Below are 14,616 nucleotides of genomic sequence, written 5' to 3'. Positions count from 1 at the left end.
TGGCTCAGTTGGTTAAATGTCTAATTTCAGCTCAGGTCATGATCTTGGGGTCCTGGGATCAGGCCCCACCTCAAAGTCCTCGCTCAGAGGGGAGTCTGCTTCTCCTTCTTCCTCTCCCTCTGCCTCGCCCCCACTCATGCTTGAGGGTGTTTCTCAAATAAATAAAGTCTTTTAAAAAAATAAAATTTATTTATCTTTTTAAAATTATTTTATTTTAAATATTTTTATAATTTAAATTCAATTAATTCACATACAGTGTATTACTGGTTTCATAGGTACAGGTCTGTGATTCATCAGCCTTATGTGACACCCAGGGCTCATTACAACCCATATCCTCCTTAACGTCCATCACGCAGTTACCCCATCCCTCCTCCCCTCTACCCTCCAGTAACCCTCAGTTCATTTATCTTTTTTAGTAATCTCTATACCCAACATGGGGCCCAAACTTCATGACCCTGAGACCAAGTTGCACACTCCTCCAGCTGAGCTAGGCTGAGTCCCAGTGGAGTCCTATTTTTAACTCTGTCTGTTCCTCTGAATACACTTATAGTATACTTTGGAAACCTTCCATGTGCACGTCAATAAGCTGAGGCAGTATGGGTAGAAATGAGCTTTTTAACTCCATCTTCTCTTTGTATTATCTACTTACACTTACTGTGGAGCACCAGAGTTGCCTATAACTCAAGGTCAAGGGCATGTTTCCCTGACACATCTTTTATTTCTTTGCCTCTTGCTTTGGCCTAGCCAGCAGTGTGTCCATATACATGATTCTACATGAACTCTTACCCATTCCTCCCCACCTGTGATGACAAATGACTTTCTCTTCCCTAACTGACAGAGAGCAAGGGAAGTCTAATACGCAATATGGACAGGCTGCAAATCCTTAACTAGTATAGCAGAAAAAGATGTTATTCCCTCTGGCATCCAGATGTTAACTTCGGTTTAGAGTATCAAAGTTTTAAAATCAAAATGAAAGATTCTATTAATGTTTAATTTTAAATAGTTCACTTATTAATCAACTACAAGTCAATTTACTGTTTTGTTTTCAAACTGGCAATTAAGTCGTTAAAAAAGGTTAAAACTAACAAATACTCAACAGGGCTTACCTCCATTAGCAGAGGTCGCTGGCCTATGGCTGCCATACCCTGAAGGGCATTTACTTCCGCTACCAGAACCCTATGGAGAAGCTAAAGAATTGAGAAAAGAGAAAAATCAGACCACTGCAGACACTGACAGAACAATATCTCTAGCAATTACTATAAACAGCCCTAGAGGGAAAAGTTTTGGATACCACCTTCAAATGGCACTGTCTAGTTTCTAGTTACAAACTTTGGATATCCCTTACATTACTAAGTGCTACCAAAGAGCCTCTGTAGCAGATCAGTTTGTGCAAATGCCCTTGGATATCTTCTTCCTACTAGTGAGGCCATTACCATTCACCTGGTAGAGAATTAAATAGCTAAAACGCCTGGGTGGCTCAGTTGGTTGAGCAGCTGCCTTCGGCTCGGGTCATGATCCCAGCGTCCTGGGATCGAGTCCCACATCGGGCTCCTTGCTCGGCAGGAAGCCTGCTTCTCCCTCTGCCTCTGCCTGCCTCTCTGCCTGCCTCTCTGTCTGCCTGTGCTCGCTCTCTCTCCCTCTCTCTCTGACAAATAAATAAATAAAATCTTTAAAAAAAAAAAAAAAATAGCTAAAACCATTCCACAGCTGGGCAGCGTGACTGCTCTCAGGAAGGTGATGGGAAACTTTTTGAAGAGGTCAAGTCAAGGGGCGCCTGGGTGGCTCAGTGGGTTAAGCCTCTGCCTTCAGCTCAGGTCGTGATCTCAGGGTCCTGGGATCAAGCCCCGCATTGGACTCTGTGCTCAGCGGGGAGCCTGCTTCTCCCCTCCCTCTCCCTCTGCCTACATCTCTGCCTACTTGTGATCTCTCTCTGTCAAATAAATAAATAAAATCTTTAAAAAAAAAAAAAAAAGAGGTAAAGTTAGTGTGGCTTATTCAGTTTCATTTCCCAGCTATTTGAAAAATGAAAACCACAGCCCAATGAACCAAAATCCTTATCAGAAAACAACTATATAGCTCTATTTTTCTCCGATGACTCAAAGTCAGAAGCACCTGATACTGCACACACTTCAGACTAATCCTCACCTTGACATTGCAGACTGTCTGTCCCCGTAAATTCTTGTGTTCACAGTTAGCAATAACTTGTTCGATCTGGGCCCGATCAAAGAAATCTAACTGCAAAGGCTCAGGGATCTCCTGACTGAAGTCAATCGAGTCAAGAATACTTAAAATTTTTCGACGTACTAGAAAAAAAATAAAAAGTAGTTCAGTTTTACTTGGGACCATCAGGAGAAGAGCAAACCATTGTACTCAGCTCACGCGCAAAGGCTGTGCTATGTTCAAGCAAGTCCAGCAACAGAAGACTGGGTTGAAATCTAAATTTGACTTTATTTCTAATATACCCATTTACAAGAACATTTTTTCCATTCATTCATCCTAATTTAAAAAAAATTATTTCTGAATGGCAAATAATCCTTTCCACTTTTCTGTGGCAAATAATCCACTTTTCTATACCAGTTCAGAATTTGCAGATACAGGAGTAATAATTACCTTCTAAAATTTTAAGCAATTTAATATATACCTATAAAGTCGTTACAGATTCAAAGGGCTTTACCTTTTGTAGCAGTGTCAAAGTGAAGGAACCCAGAGACAGACCTATTTTCATCTTCTATTCCTCCTTCACCATCTGTTAGAGCATCAATAATAGCAGATTAGGAAAAGAACAACACACTTGTAACATTTATTTGGAAATAACAAAGTATTTCTTTTCTAGGTCACTGCTACTAGGTCAAAGAGTCCTCTGCAAAAGGATAATTGAAATGCAGAGATGATGAGAACTTACCAACAACATTCATCTAATTCTTTCCGTTCCTAGGAGATCCACTTCACAATTGTAAAGAGGATAATCAGAACTCCCAAAGAGGCAGGACCCAATCATGCCAGTGAGATGATTAGAAAAGCTTATGCTTAATTTGCATGCATAAGACACATTAAAATATCATGGGTCATGCTGGCTCAGTGTGACACACACTCCACTGAATATTTGTGGATATGAATATAGCAGAAAGTGGATGCTTCTGCTGGGATGACTTAAAATTCTGTGTTTTAAGGAAGAAAATTCTAAAGACAGAAGAACTTATTTGGTCTACAATTACATGCTAAGCACAAGACTGTTGTGCTCACATTCACAAAGACCAGTCAGCAGCACAATAAAACAAATGCCAGTGCATACACGCTGACCTGAGTACGGTTTCACGGGCATGTCATCCAGTAAGAGATGCAGGAGCCTCTGGGTATGTGACCGTTGACGATTCAGAGAAGTTACCCTTAGTTCTATGGAGGCAGTTTTCATTAGCCATGACATCTGGTTCAACATAGACATTTCATACTCTGCAAGTTACATAGAGATTTGGTTTCAGAGTAGTAACACAGGATCGTAACAGACCTAAATTCTGTAACTCATCAGGTATGTTTCGACGTAACACAGTCAGTAACTTCTGAAACCTGCCATCATAATAATTTATCACTCTAAGGAAATTAAAAAAGCAAAAACAGATGCTAAGAGAGAAAAAATAAACAAGTATATGTCTATAAAAGATAAGCCAAAGCAGGGGAGCCTGGGTGGCTCAGTGGGTTAAAGCCTCTGCCCAGGGTCCTGGGATCAAGCCCCACGTCGGGCTTTCTGCTCTGCGGGGAGCCTGCTTCCTCCTCTCTCTCTCTCTCTGCCTGCCTCTCTGCCTATTTGTGATCTTTGTCTGTCAAATAAATAAATAAAATCTTTAAAAAAAAAAAAAAAGATAAGCCAAAGCAAATGAAGAATACAAGATAATCAAGCTCCCATTACCAGAACTTTACAGAGATCTACAGAATTATAAGTCTGTCCTATTTGGACATTAATATGGAACTTCATACTTGAAAAAAATTAATTCTCAAATATATAACTTATTTTAAAAAAAAGCCCTAACATACAGTTTGACTTTTATTTTCTAAAACAAATATATAACTCATAATTTTACATCTCTTGAGATAATCAAGGCCACCTGATTTAACACAGAATTAGCATTCATCTTTACACCATAGCAGTGACTCAAGAGCTACAGCCATGGCCCTGAGCCATCCTATGGCTGTGGGCCTCAATAGGGGCCACAGGGTGACCAAGAACATGAGAAAGCTGAGGCCCAGCCATGACAGGCACTTCATCAAGAACACCAAGTTCAGGGATGCCTGGGTGGCTCAGTTGGTTGGGCAGCTGCCTTCGGCTCAGGTCATGATCCCAGCGTCCTGGGATCGAGTCCCACATCGGGCTCCTTGCTCCGCAGGGAGCCTGCTTCTCCCTCTGACTCTGCCTGTGCTTGCTCTCTCTCCCTCTCTCTCTGACAAATAAATAAATAAATAAATAAGAACACCAAGTTCATGTAGACACTATCCAAGATATGCTGTGGAGCCACTCAAGGTCTCCAAGAGCAAGGGGCTCTCAAGTTCATCAAGAAAAAGGGGGGGGGGCCTTTTTCTTGACACCAAGAAGATGAGACAAATTTCGCAATGTCCTGCCAGCCACGAGGAAAGCTGCTATCAAGAAGGACCGAGCCTACTCGGTCATACTAAAACCTTTCCAGAAACAAGAACAAAAATGAAACTATATAATTAGGATTGAGAATCACTTAAAGCTTTTGAATCCAATATTCTTAATATGCCTGATCTAAAGTCTTAATTTCTAAAAGTATAAATATAAAATACACCAGGGGCGCCTGGGTGGCTCAGTGGTTTAAGCCTCTGCCTTCAGCTCAGGTCATGATCTAAGGTCCTGGGATCGAGCCTCGCATCGGGCTCTCTGCTCGGCAGGAAGCCTGCTTCCCCCTCTCTCTGCCTGCCTCTGCCTACTTGTGATCTCTCTCTCTCTCCCTCAAATAAATAAATAAAATCTTTAAAATACACCAAATACTACTACTGCCACCAGCTCTACTGCCAACAGGCAAAACTAGATTCACTTTTAAAAAGACAGATACAGTAATAGATAAGACATTAACTTTTCTTCCTAATTAGATAGAAAAGAGGGCTTCTTAAAAACCTTGTTATATAAACAAAATCTTAGGACTAAAAATAAGACATGCTTAATAGGAGAATGAAGTAAAAAATATTTTGCTATTAGATAATTCCTCAGGGCCTCTCAAACCATCACTCTAAAAAGTAGATTAGTAGCTGATAATTCCTAGTAATAAGAATTTATTATGCAATCTGTGAGCTTGTATTTCCCAAAACATAAAGATGATACTAAATAATCTTAAAAAAAACTCCATAGACTACACTATCTAGATATAATATGAATTAAGAAAATTGTTACAAAATGATCAGAAAGAAAATTATATAAAGTAGAATCCTATAAAACACAGGTAGCCTGGGATTGTGTTGGCCCCATCAATAAACTCCCCTATGGTTTTCCACCGTACTGAGTTTTCCATTTCTCATGTCAAGACCTGAATTGGTTTCAATATATACACAAGAAACAAAAGTAAAACAACAGATTGTAATTAAACACCTTCACTCAGAAAAATCTGAATTTCCAGAATCATCTTATATAAGTACTTTCTTATCTCTTCAACAAAATTAAAAATTTTTATTTGGTAGAACAAGGATAAATTCTATCCCTGGCAAGCTATTTTTAAGTAATTTTATGCCAGCAGCTAGAACATGAGGCTTCTCGAGAACAATTACAGAAGCAATCCAAAGTAACAAAGAAGCAAAGTAACAAAATGAAAGCAGAATTCCACAAATACTGTAACTGCTACCCCCCACCACCAACACTGTACAAATAAAACCAGGCAACACAGGCTTGACAAATTAGATATTAATGGTATGGGAAAATAATGTCCTACCTTTGTTAGAGAAAGGTAAATGTTGCAACTGAGAAAATAAAAAGTCCTGGCTGGTTCTCAAGTACCTCATGGTGGGACCGGAAGTGTCCGAGCAGGCGCACAACTGATAGATCACCTGAAGGGTTAGAGATGCGCAAAGCCCCAGGTCATTTTCTGTGTGTTCAAAATTTTAAGGTAAAAGGTGAACCAGAAACTAACACCCATCGGTAACTCAAGCAAAATAGATAAATACACATAAAACACATGCTCAGGTACAAGCAGTTGTAGGGAAGCCAACGCAAGACAACGTACTGGAATATAACTGAGAGCGCTGATGACATCACTACAGAGCTAATCTTGGAGTCAGGCTAAGTATGTTTGTTAATACACACAGTTAAGTTTAATATTTTAGTTATTATTTTTAAAAGATTTTTATTTATTTATTTGAAAGAGAGAGAGAGATCACAAGTAGGCAGAGCAGCAGGCAGAGAGAGAAGGGGAGGCAGGCTCCTCGCCGAGCAGAGGGCCCGATATGGGGCTCGATCCCAGGACCCTGAGACCACGACCTGAGCCAAAGGCAGAGGCTTAAACCACTGAGCCATCCAGGCACCCCTTCAATTATTATTAATAGCAAAATACTCAAAGTAACTTCTAAAAACTGTACTTAATTTATCTGACTCTCAGGAAGATAAAAAATTTACCAGAATTGAAGCAATTAAAAAAAAAAATAGAAGATGCAGATTAAATAACACCTTGCACCGTCTCAGCTGAGGCCGAAGAAGGCAATGCTCTGTCCTGATTTCAGCTTTAATGTTGTAACAGCTGTCCTTTCTATATATTGTATGTGATCTGTTTTTCCTATTTTGTGCCTGTTTTTCATATTTTGTGATTTCGCTATTTAAAATAGCCCCCAAGCATAGGGCTGAATTAAGTGTTCCCAAGTACAAGAAGGCTAGGACGTGCCTTACAGAGAAAATACAGGTGTTAGGTAAGCTTCATTCAGGCATGAGCTGTAGTGCTACTCGCCTTGAGTTCAATGCTAACGAATCAATGATATGTATTAAGTAAAGTGTCTTTTAACAGAAACACATATAACCAGGTTATTGAATTATTGGTTGCCGGGATCCAAGGCTTACAGGCTTAACACTAAGTTTCCCCTAGGAGCAATGACTCAATATTCGCCAATTCGGTGTTCATTGTGAATTTATAAAACCAGTAATGACAATCAACTATAAATCCATGTCTGTCCTTATATTCTTAAGAAAAATACAGAACAACAGGGACACCTGCGTGGCTCAGTCAAGCATCTACCTTCGGTTCAGGTCCTGATCCCAGAGTCCTGGGATCGAGCCCACACTGGGCTCCCTGGTCAGCAGGAAGCCTGCTTCTTCCTCTCCCACTCCCCCTGCTTGTGTTCCCTCTCTCACTCTCTCTCTGTCAAATACATAAATAAAATCTTCAAAAAAAAGAGAGAGAGAGAAAAATACAAAAAGTTCTGAAGATGTTGGCTAAAGCAAAGAACCTGGCAACAATCTACAAGTAATTTACACTGCAGCAGAGCAGGAAGCTGTCAGTAGAAAGAACTACACAAACCATGTCTACACAAGGAAAAAAACTAAAAAATAACACAAGGTAAAACTTGAATTGTGCGGTTGCAGACGTACGCTGGTCTTCCAGATAGCTGCGATGTTATTTTTGGTACTCTATAAACAAATAAGCATTTGAGAAGCTAATACTGAACTTCTCCAAACAAAACAAAATCAGCTATCCATATTATGTGGCCACTTGAGAAGATGATCTCAGGGTTCTGGGATTGAGACCCTGCATCAGGCTCTCTGCTCAGCAGGGAAGATACAAGATCTTCTCTACTGAGAAGATACAAGAACAGATGCTCAAAGATGTGGGAGAGGTCACACTGTCGGAGGAAGGACACGGCAAGTGAGTTCCCGAAACACTACAAGCCATTCTACAAGTGTGTGCCCAATAACCTCCCCAGTTCCCAAGACGAGGCAGGAAAAATCTCCATCCTCAGAGGGAGCGCAAAGGAACAGGCTCAGTCTCAACGTCTTCATCCAGAAGGCCTTGTACTGCTAGATGACGAAGATATCAGGAAGGTCCAAACTCTTCCCTTTGCTACAAGGGAAGCAGGATAAAGTATAAGCCTATGGGGGAAGGAAGCATCTTCCATTAAAAATGGAGCAGTGCAGATTCTGACTCAGCAGTCTGGAGCGGGACCTGAGCTTCGGCACTACCAAGCTCCTGAGGGGGGCCGGCTGATGAGGCTGGACCCCAGTTTGAGTAGTGAAGTCACAGAGCAGCTGTAAGAAGCTGGCAGACCGCTGGGATAGACATGTTTTCGTTGGTCAGGACGGTGGATACAAACCAGAGCATCTGGGCGAACCAGGGCCCGCACTCTGATGTGGTGAAAATCAGCGGAGCTGAGTAGCAGCGCTTCTGCTTTCCAGTCTGTCAGACTTTCCCCTACTGCCCTCTCCCCACCTCTGTCTTAAATCTGGCTCTGTTCACTTACTTCATCTGCCTAACTCCTCTAGCCTCCTTTAGCCTTTAGCCTAACTCCTTTAGATTGACCTTATCAACTACTTCTACCTAAATATGTCGAATTCTAGAGCACTGCTAAAATGCACATCAAGTTCGTTCCCCCATTTTGATTCTGAGGGATACCAAGCTTACAGGTCTTCCTCACAGGACTCACAGTGAAGTACTGTTTGGACAGCCAGAGGACAGAAGAAAATTGTGAAGAACTACAAAAAGAAAAATGGGAGCATAATGAAGAAAAATCTCCAGGTCACTAGAAGCCAACAATGCCTTTCTTACTCTGAAAACGTGAATCAAGGGTGCTACTGAAATTAAGAAATGAGTCACACCTTAAAGAGCCTAGTTTTTCAAACACAAAATGAGTAAGATGAGAAATAATTGTAAGTGAACAAAGGCAAAACAGAAGCTCTCAGGACAGTTTCAACTTGGCACTACTGTGACTTTCCAACACCTTACATTTGGCTCCAGTGCTGGAGTCACGTGGTTCTTAAACAGCGCTTTCACCCACAGTCCTACATCCTCAGCTAAGTCTCACAATAGCCCACCGCACACACAGACACACACAGACAAGTTGCGCGCCATGCCCAAGCTGATGTAGCTCGTTAAGGGACCGAGATGAGAATCAGAGGTCTTCTGACCCAAATCCACTACTTTCTTCACCAAAAAGAAACAACTTGAAACAGCACCACTGGACACTTTCTACACTACCAGGTCAAAATCCATCTCGAAAATCTACTTTCCCTCATTTCTCAAGGGAGCAACACATAAGATCTATACATCTATAGGTTCTTGGGGTTTGTGCTCCACGGATTTTATCTATAAATGAAAGACAAGCCAAACTCACAACTCAAGTCTTACTGGTATACTTCCAGATCTGTGATATATTCAAGCATTTCTTAAATCTCTCCTACTAACTGCTATTAAATACAGCCTTCTGTATACCTGGTAACACAGTTCGGCAAGTTGAGGAGATTCTCTCACTGCCACTGGGCCTGTTCTCCCTTCAGTTCCCTTCTCCAAGATGTTTAAAATGGCGTGAAGGCATGTCCGAGGGCAACCCAACACTCCTACGAGAAACCAAAAAGAAATTCAGCTTTTCAAATTTTTGCATTAAAAACCTAAAAATCCTTTTATAAATATTAAACTCCACAAATATATGCTCCACTGTAAACACACTTTCAAATAATGCTGTAGAAAATTAATAAATTCTCCAAGGCTTAATTTGTTGATTTAGATCTAAGTTCTAAAGACTTAACTACCATCTGACCTCTCCCTGCCAGTGAATTATCCCAGGAGCCCAGAATTCAACGAATGACCACTTAGCTACATAAAGATGAAAAGAAATCAATGTCTACGTGTCCTCTGGCTATACCTGGATCTTGCAGGTTTGTAGTACTGACAGGTTTCTTCAGTTCAAAGCCCAGAAGGTAGAGAGCAAGGTTGGGGGGGTTGCGTTCCAGAGAGGTGATGAGAAGATTCAAGATGTGGATTCTTGTTTCATGACGGATTCCAGCTAATTTCTTTTCAAGTTCTGATCCTTCATGTGGAAATTCATGACACAAAGTTACAAAACAATAAAAAGGTCAAGATAAGTTTAAATATATAAAGCTTGTATTCCAAACCTCCATGTTCTCTTTAAGTTCACTTCATCAGCCATTAGAATGCAGATTTGTTTAAAGCCTTACATGTTTGTGCTAGCAAATTCTCAAACTTCTCTTTTATCACCAAGAAACAGTTAACAGTTTTCTTTATATTATTTATATTATTTATATAATATAAAGAAATAATTTTCTTTATATTATTTATATTATTTATTTATATTGTATGTATTTAAACAATACATGGTAGTAGAAGACATACCCTCTTCTAGACGTACAAATTCTTCTGTGTCTTCACTATCCAAACACTCCACAAATCCAGCCATCAGCTTCTGACTTACACCCTGGGGTCATATAAAGATTTTTTAAAAGACAAATTATAAACTTCTTAAATATCAGAGAAACTATGATACATTTCTTTATAGACACTTGTTTATAAAGAAAAAAGGCAAATCCCTAAAGTATTTAGGTTTCAATTTCACTTTTAATAGGAAATGCAATTCCTTAAATTGCCGTAAGTTAGCTCTCTATAGAAACAAAGAAACAAATATTTTTTATTGGTTTCAAAACTCGCTTCCCTAATTTCCTTTCCCAAAATATCAAACCAGTTTAAAAAAATAACATTGAATTGCCATCTGATGACCTCCTCATTGTATACCCAATGCTATGAGATCTTAACTAAAATATAAAATAAAATTCTCAACTTCTCTCTTTAGAATTTGTTTCTGGGCTGGGCTGAAAGATTAGACATTACCCAGTCTCCTCGAGGACTCGAGCAGGATATTAAAATTGGTAATAATAATTCATACTCAAATGTATATGAATGAGCTAAGAACCCTCACTTTCCACATCTCCTCTCATATAGTTTTTGTGGGGTTTGTTACAATTGATTAATGGAACTTTACTTCAGTATATAGGTGATACACTGATTATTAGCCCAACAAAGGAGGATTCTGACGACAATACAATCCTCCCTATCATGTAGTTTTCAAGAACCTTATCCAAAAGCTAGATCAGACAGTGGTTCTCAACCTGGGTGGCACTGCCACTCCAGATGGCACTTCGAAATATGTGGGGGCATTCTGAGTTGTCACAACTAGAGATTATTACCGACAGACAGTGGCAGGGGACCAGGGATGCTAAGAGTCTTGCAATATGAGGAAGAGTGATACAAAATGAATATCTGTCCCATCCAAAAGGCCCGAGGAGTCTCTGTTTTGTTTTTTAACAATTTTATTTATTTGAGAGAAAAAGAGAGAGTGCATGAGCAAGGGAGGGACAGAGGGAGAATGAGAAAGAGAATCTCCCACTGAGCACAGAGCCTGACATGGGGCTTCATCTCGGGACTGTGAAATTTTGACCTGAACCAAAACGAACACTCAGACACCCAACCAACTGAGCCACTCTGTCACCCCAAGAGTCCCTCTTTTAAAACACTGTACAAGGCGCCTGGGTGGCTCAGTGGGTTAAGCCTCTGCCTTCGGCTCAGGTCATGATCTCAAGGTCCTGGGATCAAGTCCCGCATCAGGCTCTCCATTTGGAGGGGAGCCTGCTTCCTCCTCTCTCTCTCTGCCCGCCTCTCTGCCTACTTGTGATCCCGCTCTGTCAAATAAATAAAAAAAAATCTTAAAAAAAAAAAAAAAAAAAGACTGTACATAACAAAATTCAGCTACCAAGGAGTACACAACAAAATTCAACTAGCTAAAGTAGTGCTTTCTAATGTGAAGATACAAGGGGACAAATGCTTATAAAGAGGGGAAAAAAGCAGCGAATTCCCCAAAGGTAGCTATTCAGCATAGAAACGACTTATCCAGGACAGAAAGAGATTATAAATCAGTTTAACAGAATAGCATCTGAAAACTGTCTAAAGTGCAGTATCAAATGAAGTGACACAAATGGAAGTTACCAGAAAACCGCAACAGTAGACAACTCAATAGTGAGACACATTCACAACTGCACAGGCTCAGACTACAGTCAGAGTGACCGACAGAGTGAAACAAAGGATGCAAACACAAGCAGAAGCTACACTGAGAAACCTTATCCCCTTAATGTACTCAGAGCAAGAGTCTCACTCCGCCTGCCAGGCACACACCACAGCATCTGCAGCATCACTGCGGATGGTACACTCTTCAAACACGAATCACAGCCCAGGACATGGATAGGTTTTCACCATCATATACACATACACTTACTCTCAAAGAATTTTTTCATAAACACGAGTAAGAGTCCTCCACAGACACTGTGACTTCCATATGCACTCAGAATGTACCAAAAGAAATAACAACAACAAAATCAGTTACCTGGTCATGTGTGAAATCTCCAACCAATTTTATCTGAATATTGGAGTTGCAAGAGATACAGCAGAGGATCTTGGCACTTTCAAAAGCCAATTCCGGATTAGTATTGCCATGATACAGGTATCTTTAAAGCAAAAAAACATTTGAGGAACAACGTGACGAAACTTTTGGCTTTTCACACCTCTCAACAAAGAACATGTAGAACCAGGGCATATAGCACTCCTGGGTAAATGAGATAAAGGTTTCCGTTCTAACTAGATGCAGTCTGTTGTGGGTTGAATGGCATTCCTCCAAAATTCAATCACGATATCCAAACCCACAGTGACCTTATTTGGAAACAGGGTCTTTGCAGACATAGTCAATCAAGTTAAGGTGAAGTCATTACAGACTACATGCAGCCCTAGTCCAATGATGGGTTATTAAAATTAGAGGGGGATTCAAAACAGACACACACACAGGGAGAACACCATGTGAAGCTGAAGACAGCAATCAGGGTGATGCCTCTACAAGTCACAGAACAACAAACACTGCCAAGAAAACCACTGGAAGCTAGGATGTATAAGTGAGAAGTTTTCTTCCTAGTTCCTAACCGCCAAACTTCCAGCTTCCCTAAAGGAAACAAACTATATATTTATAGTGATATATAGTATATATAATATTATATTGTTTCCTGGAGTTGAGCATCTCTCGTGGTTTGCCTCCCTCTTAATTTTCATCTTATTTTATTTTTCCTTCCCTTCCCCTACACTTAATCTGTTTTGTTTCAGCCCTTCTACTGTTCAGCTATTATGAACACTGCAATTATAAAGATTGGGGTGCATGTGCCCCTTCGAGTCACTGTATTTGTATCCTTTGGATAAATACCTACTAGTTCAATTGCTGGGTCATAGGGTAGCTCTATTTTTAACTTTTTGAGGAACCTCCATACTGTTTCCCAGAGTGGCTGCATCAGTTTGTATTCCCACCAACAGTGTGAGAGGGTTCCCCTCAAGGAGACAAACAATATTAAGATAATGTCATTTTATACTCAGAAATGTTTAGGATGTGGAACCCATTAGAAAGAAAAAAAGAAACCACAAAGGTCAGAGTAATTAAAATAAGAAGGACTAAAGAAAGCAAGAACGAAATGAGCCCTCCACCCACCAAGTAATGAATGAGGGAGCTTACCAGATTTGGAAATCAAAGATAAAATGCCCACGTGATTTATTTCATCATTTTTCTACCTACAATTGTAACTTACCTGGCAATATTCACCACATTATCGGCCTTCTTAGTTCTGGGATTGATTCCCTGTAACAGTTGTTCTAAAGGAGAGACGATTAGAGCCAGCTGACTCTCTCTTAGAAGATCCATAAAGAGATTTTCCTTTTGCAGAGTCAGATTGAGAAGTGCAAGGCAATGCTGTACTGCCTTCTCCAAGTGTTTCTTCCCTACAAAAAAACACAAACTGAAGTTAGAAAGTTCTACATGAACCTTAGAAATGCACAGTTCTTAGGAAAACAAGCTAAGGGACAAGTTCTGGACTTAAAAAGCCCTCAAATGTTCACTTGCAGCAGCAACTTCATAAAACTACTCATCCATGCCAATTCACGGTAATTACCGTTAACTTAAGAATCCCCATATGCAGTGGCTTCTCAATCACTTTCCCTTAGCTCTTCCTTAATTATTTGGAGAAATGGTTCCGAGACTGGGGGGTGATTTAGGCCCAAGGGGATACACAGCAAGACCTAGAGATACTTTTCGTTGTCACAATTGGGAAAGCTCTACAGGCATCTAGTGGTTAGAGGCCTAGAGTGCACAGGACAGTCCCCAGAGCAAAGAATTTCATGGCCCAAGATGTCAATGGCACCAAGACTGAGAAACTGATTTAGAGTAATACATACTCACTGCAGAAAATGTGTAAATAAATAAACAGAATTTGAACAGGATCATCTACAATCCCACCATTCAAATTTAAAATACATGGACTCTGAAGCCAAACTGCCGAGGTTCAAATCAGAGCCACAGCTTACTGTGGAAAGATACGAAACCAATTTGTTGCACCAATTTCCTTATTTGCAAACCGGAAATAACAGTATCTAATAATAATAGGGCTTTTGTACAGATTAAATGTGTTAAATGTGCTTTTAAAAGCACCAAATGAATATTAAGCACTCAATAAATCATGATAATTAGCAACAGTAATGATTCTGAATAAAACTTACTGAACACTATGAACCACCAATTAAGTACCTTTACAAAAACTGTATGGAC

The 14,616-nt window shown here is 40.1% G+C and overlaps 1 protein-coding gene across 1 annotated transcript in view; it reads right to left on the bottom strand.

Moving 5' to 3' along the window:
* NUP205 (nucleoporin 205) overlaps window positions 1-14,616 on the bottom strand; it is an 85,246-nt gene that overhangs the window by 34,535 nt on the left and 36,095 nt on the right. Inside the window, exons 18-27 of the mRNA XM_044246638.1 lie at window positions 13,604-13,793; window positions 12,367-12,487; window positions 10,329-10,410; window positions 9,841-10,005; window positions 9,411-9,535; window positions 5,934-6,048; window positions 3,301-3,450; window positions 2,675-2,746; window positions 2,146-2,303; window positions 1,107-1,187 (exon numbers count right to left, since the gene is read on the bottom strand). Of these exons, the coding sequence (XP_044102573.1) occupies window positions 1,107-1,187; window positions 2,146-2,303; window positions 2,675-2,746; window positions 3,301-3,450; window positions 5,934-6,048; window positions 9,411-9,535; window positions 9,841-10,005; window positions 10,329-10,410; window positions 12,367-12,487; window positions 13,604-13,793 (1,259 nt within the window). The remainder of the gene's footprint in view (window positions 1-1,106; window positions 1,188-2,145; window positions 2,304-2,674; window positions 2,747-3,300; window positions 3,451-5,933; window positions 6,049-9,410; window positions 9,536-9,840; window positions 10,006-10,328; window positions 10,411-12,366; window positions 12,488-13,603; window positions 13,794-14,616) is intronic.

Source organism: Neovison vison, chromosome 4 (assembly GCF_020171115.1).
Source record: "Neovison vison isolate M4711 chromosome 4, ASM_NN_V1, whole genome shotgun sequence".
In the NCBI taxonomy this organism is placed as follows: domain Eukaryota; kingdom Metazoa; phylum Chordata; class Mammalia; order Carnivora; family Mustelidae; genus Neogale; species Neogale vison.
Note: the sequence above shows the minus strand (reverse complement) of the source record. Positions and strands in the feature narration are given on the sequence as shown.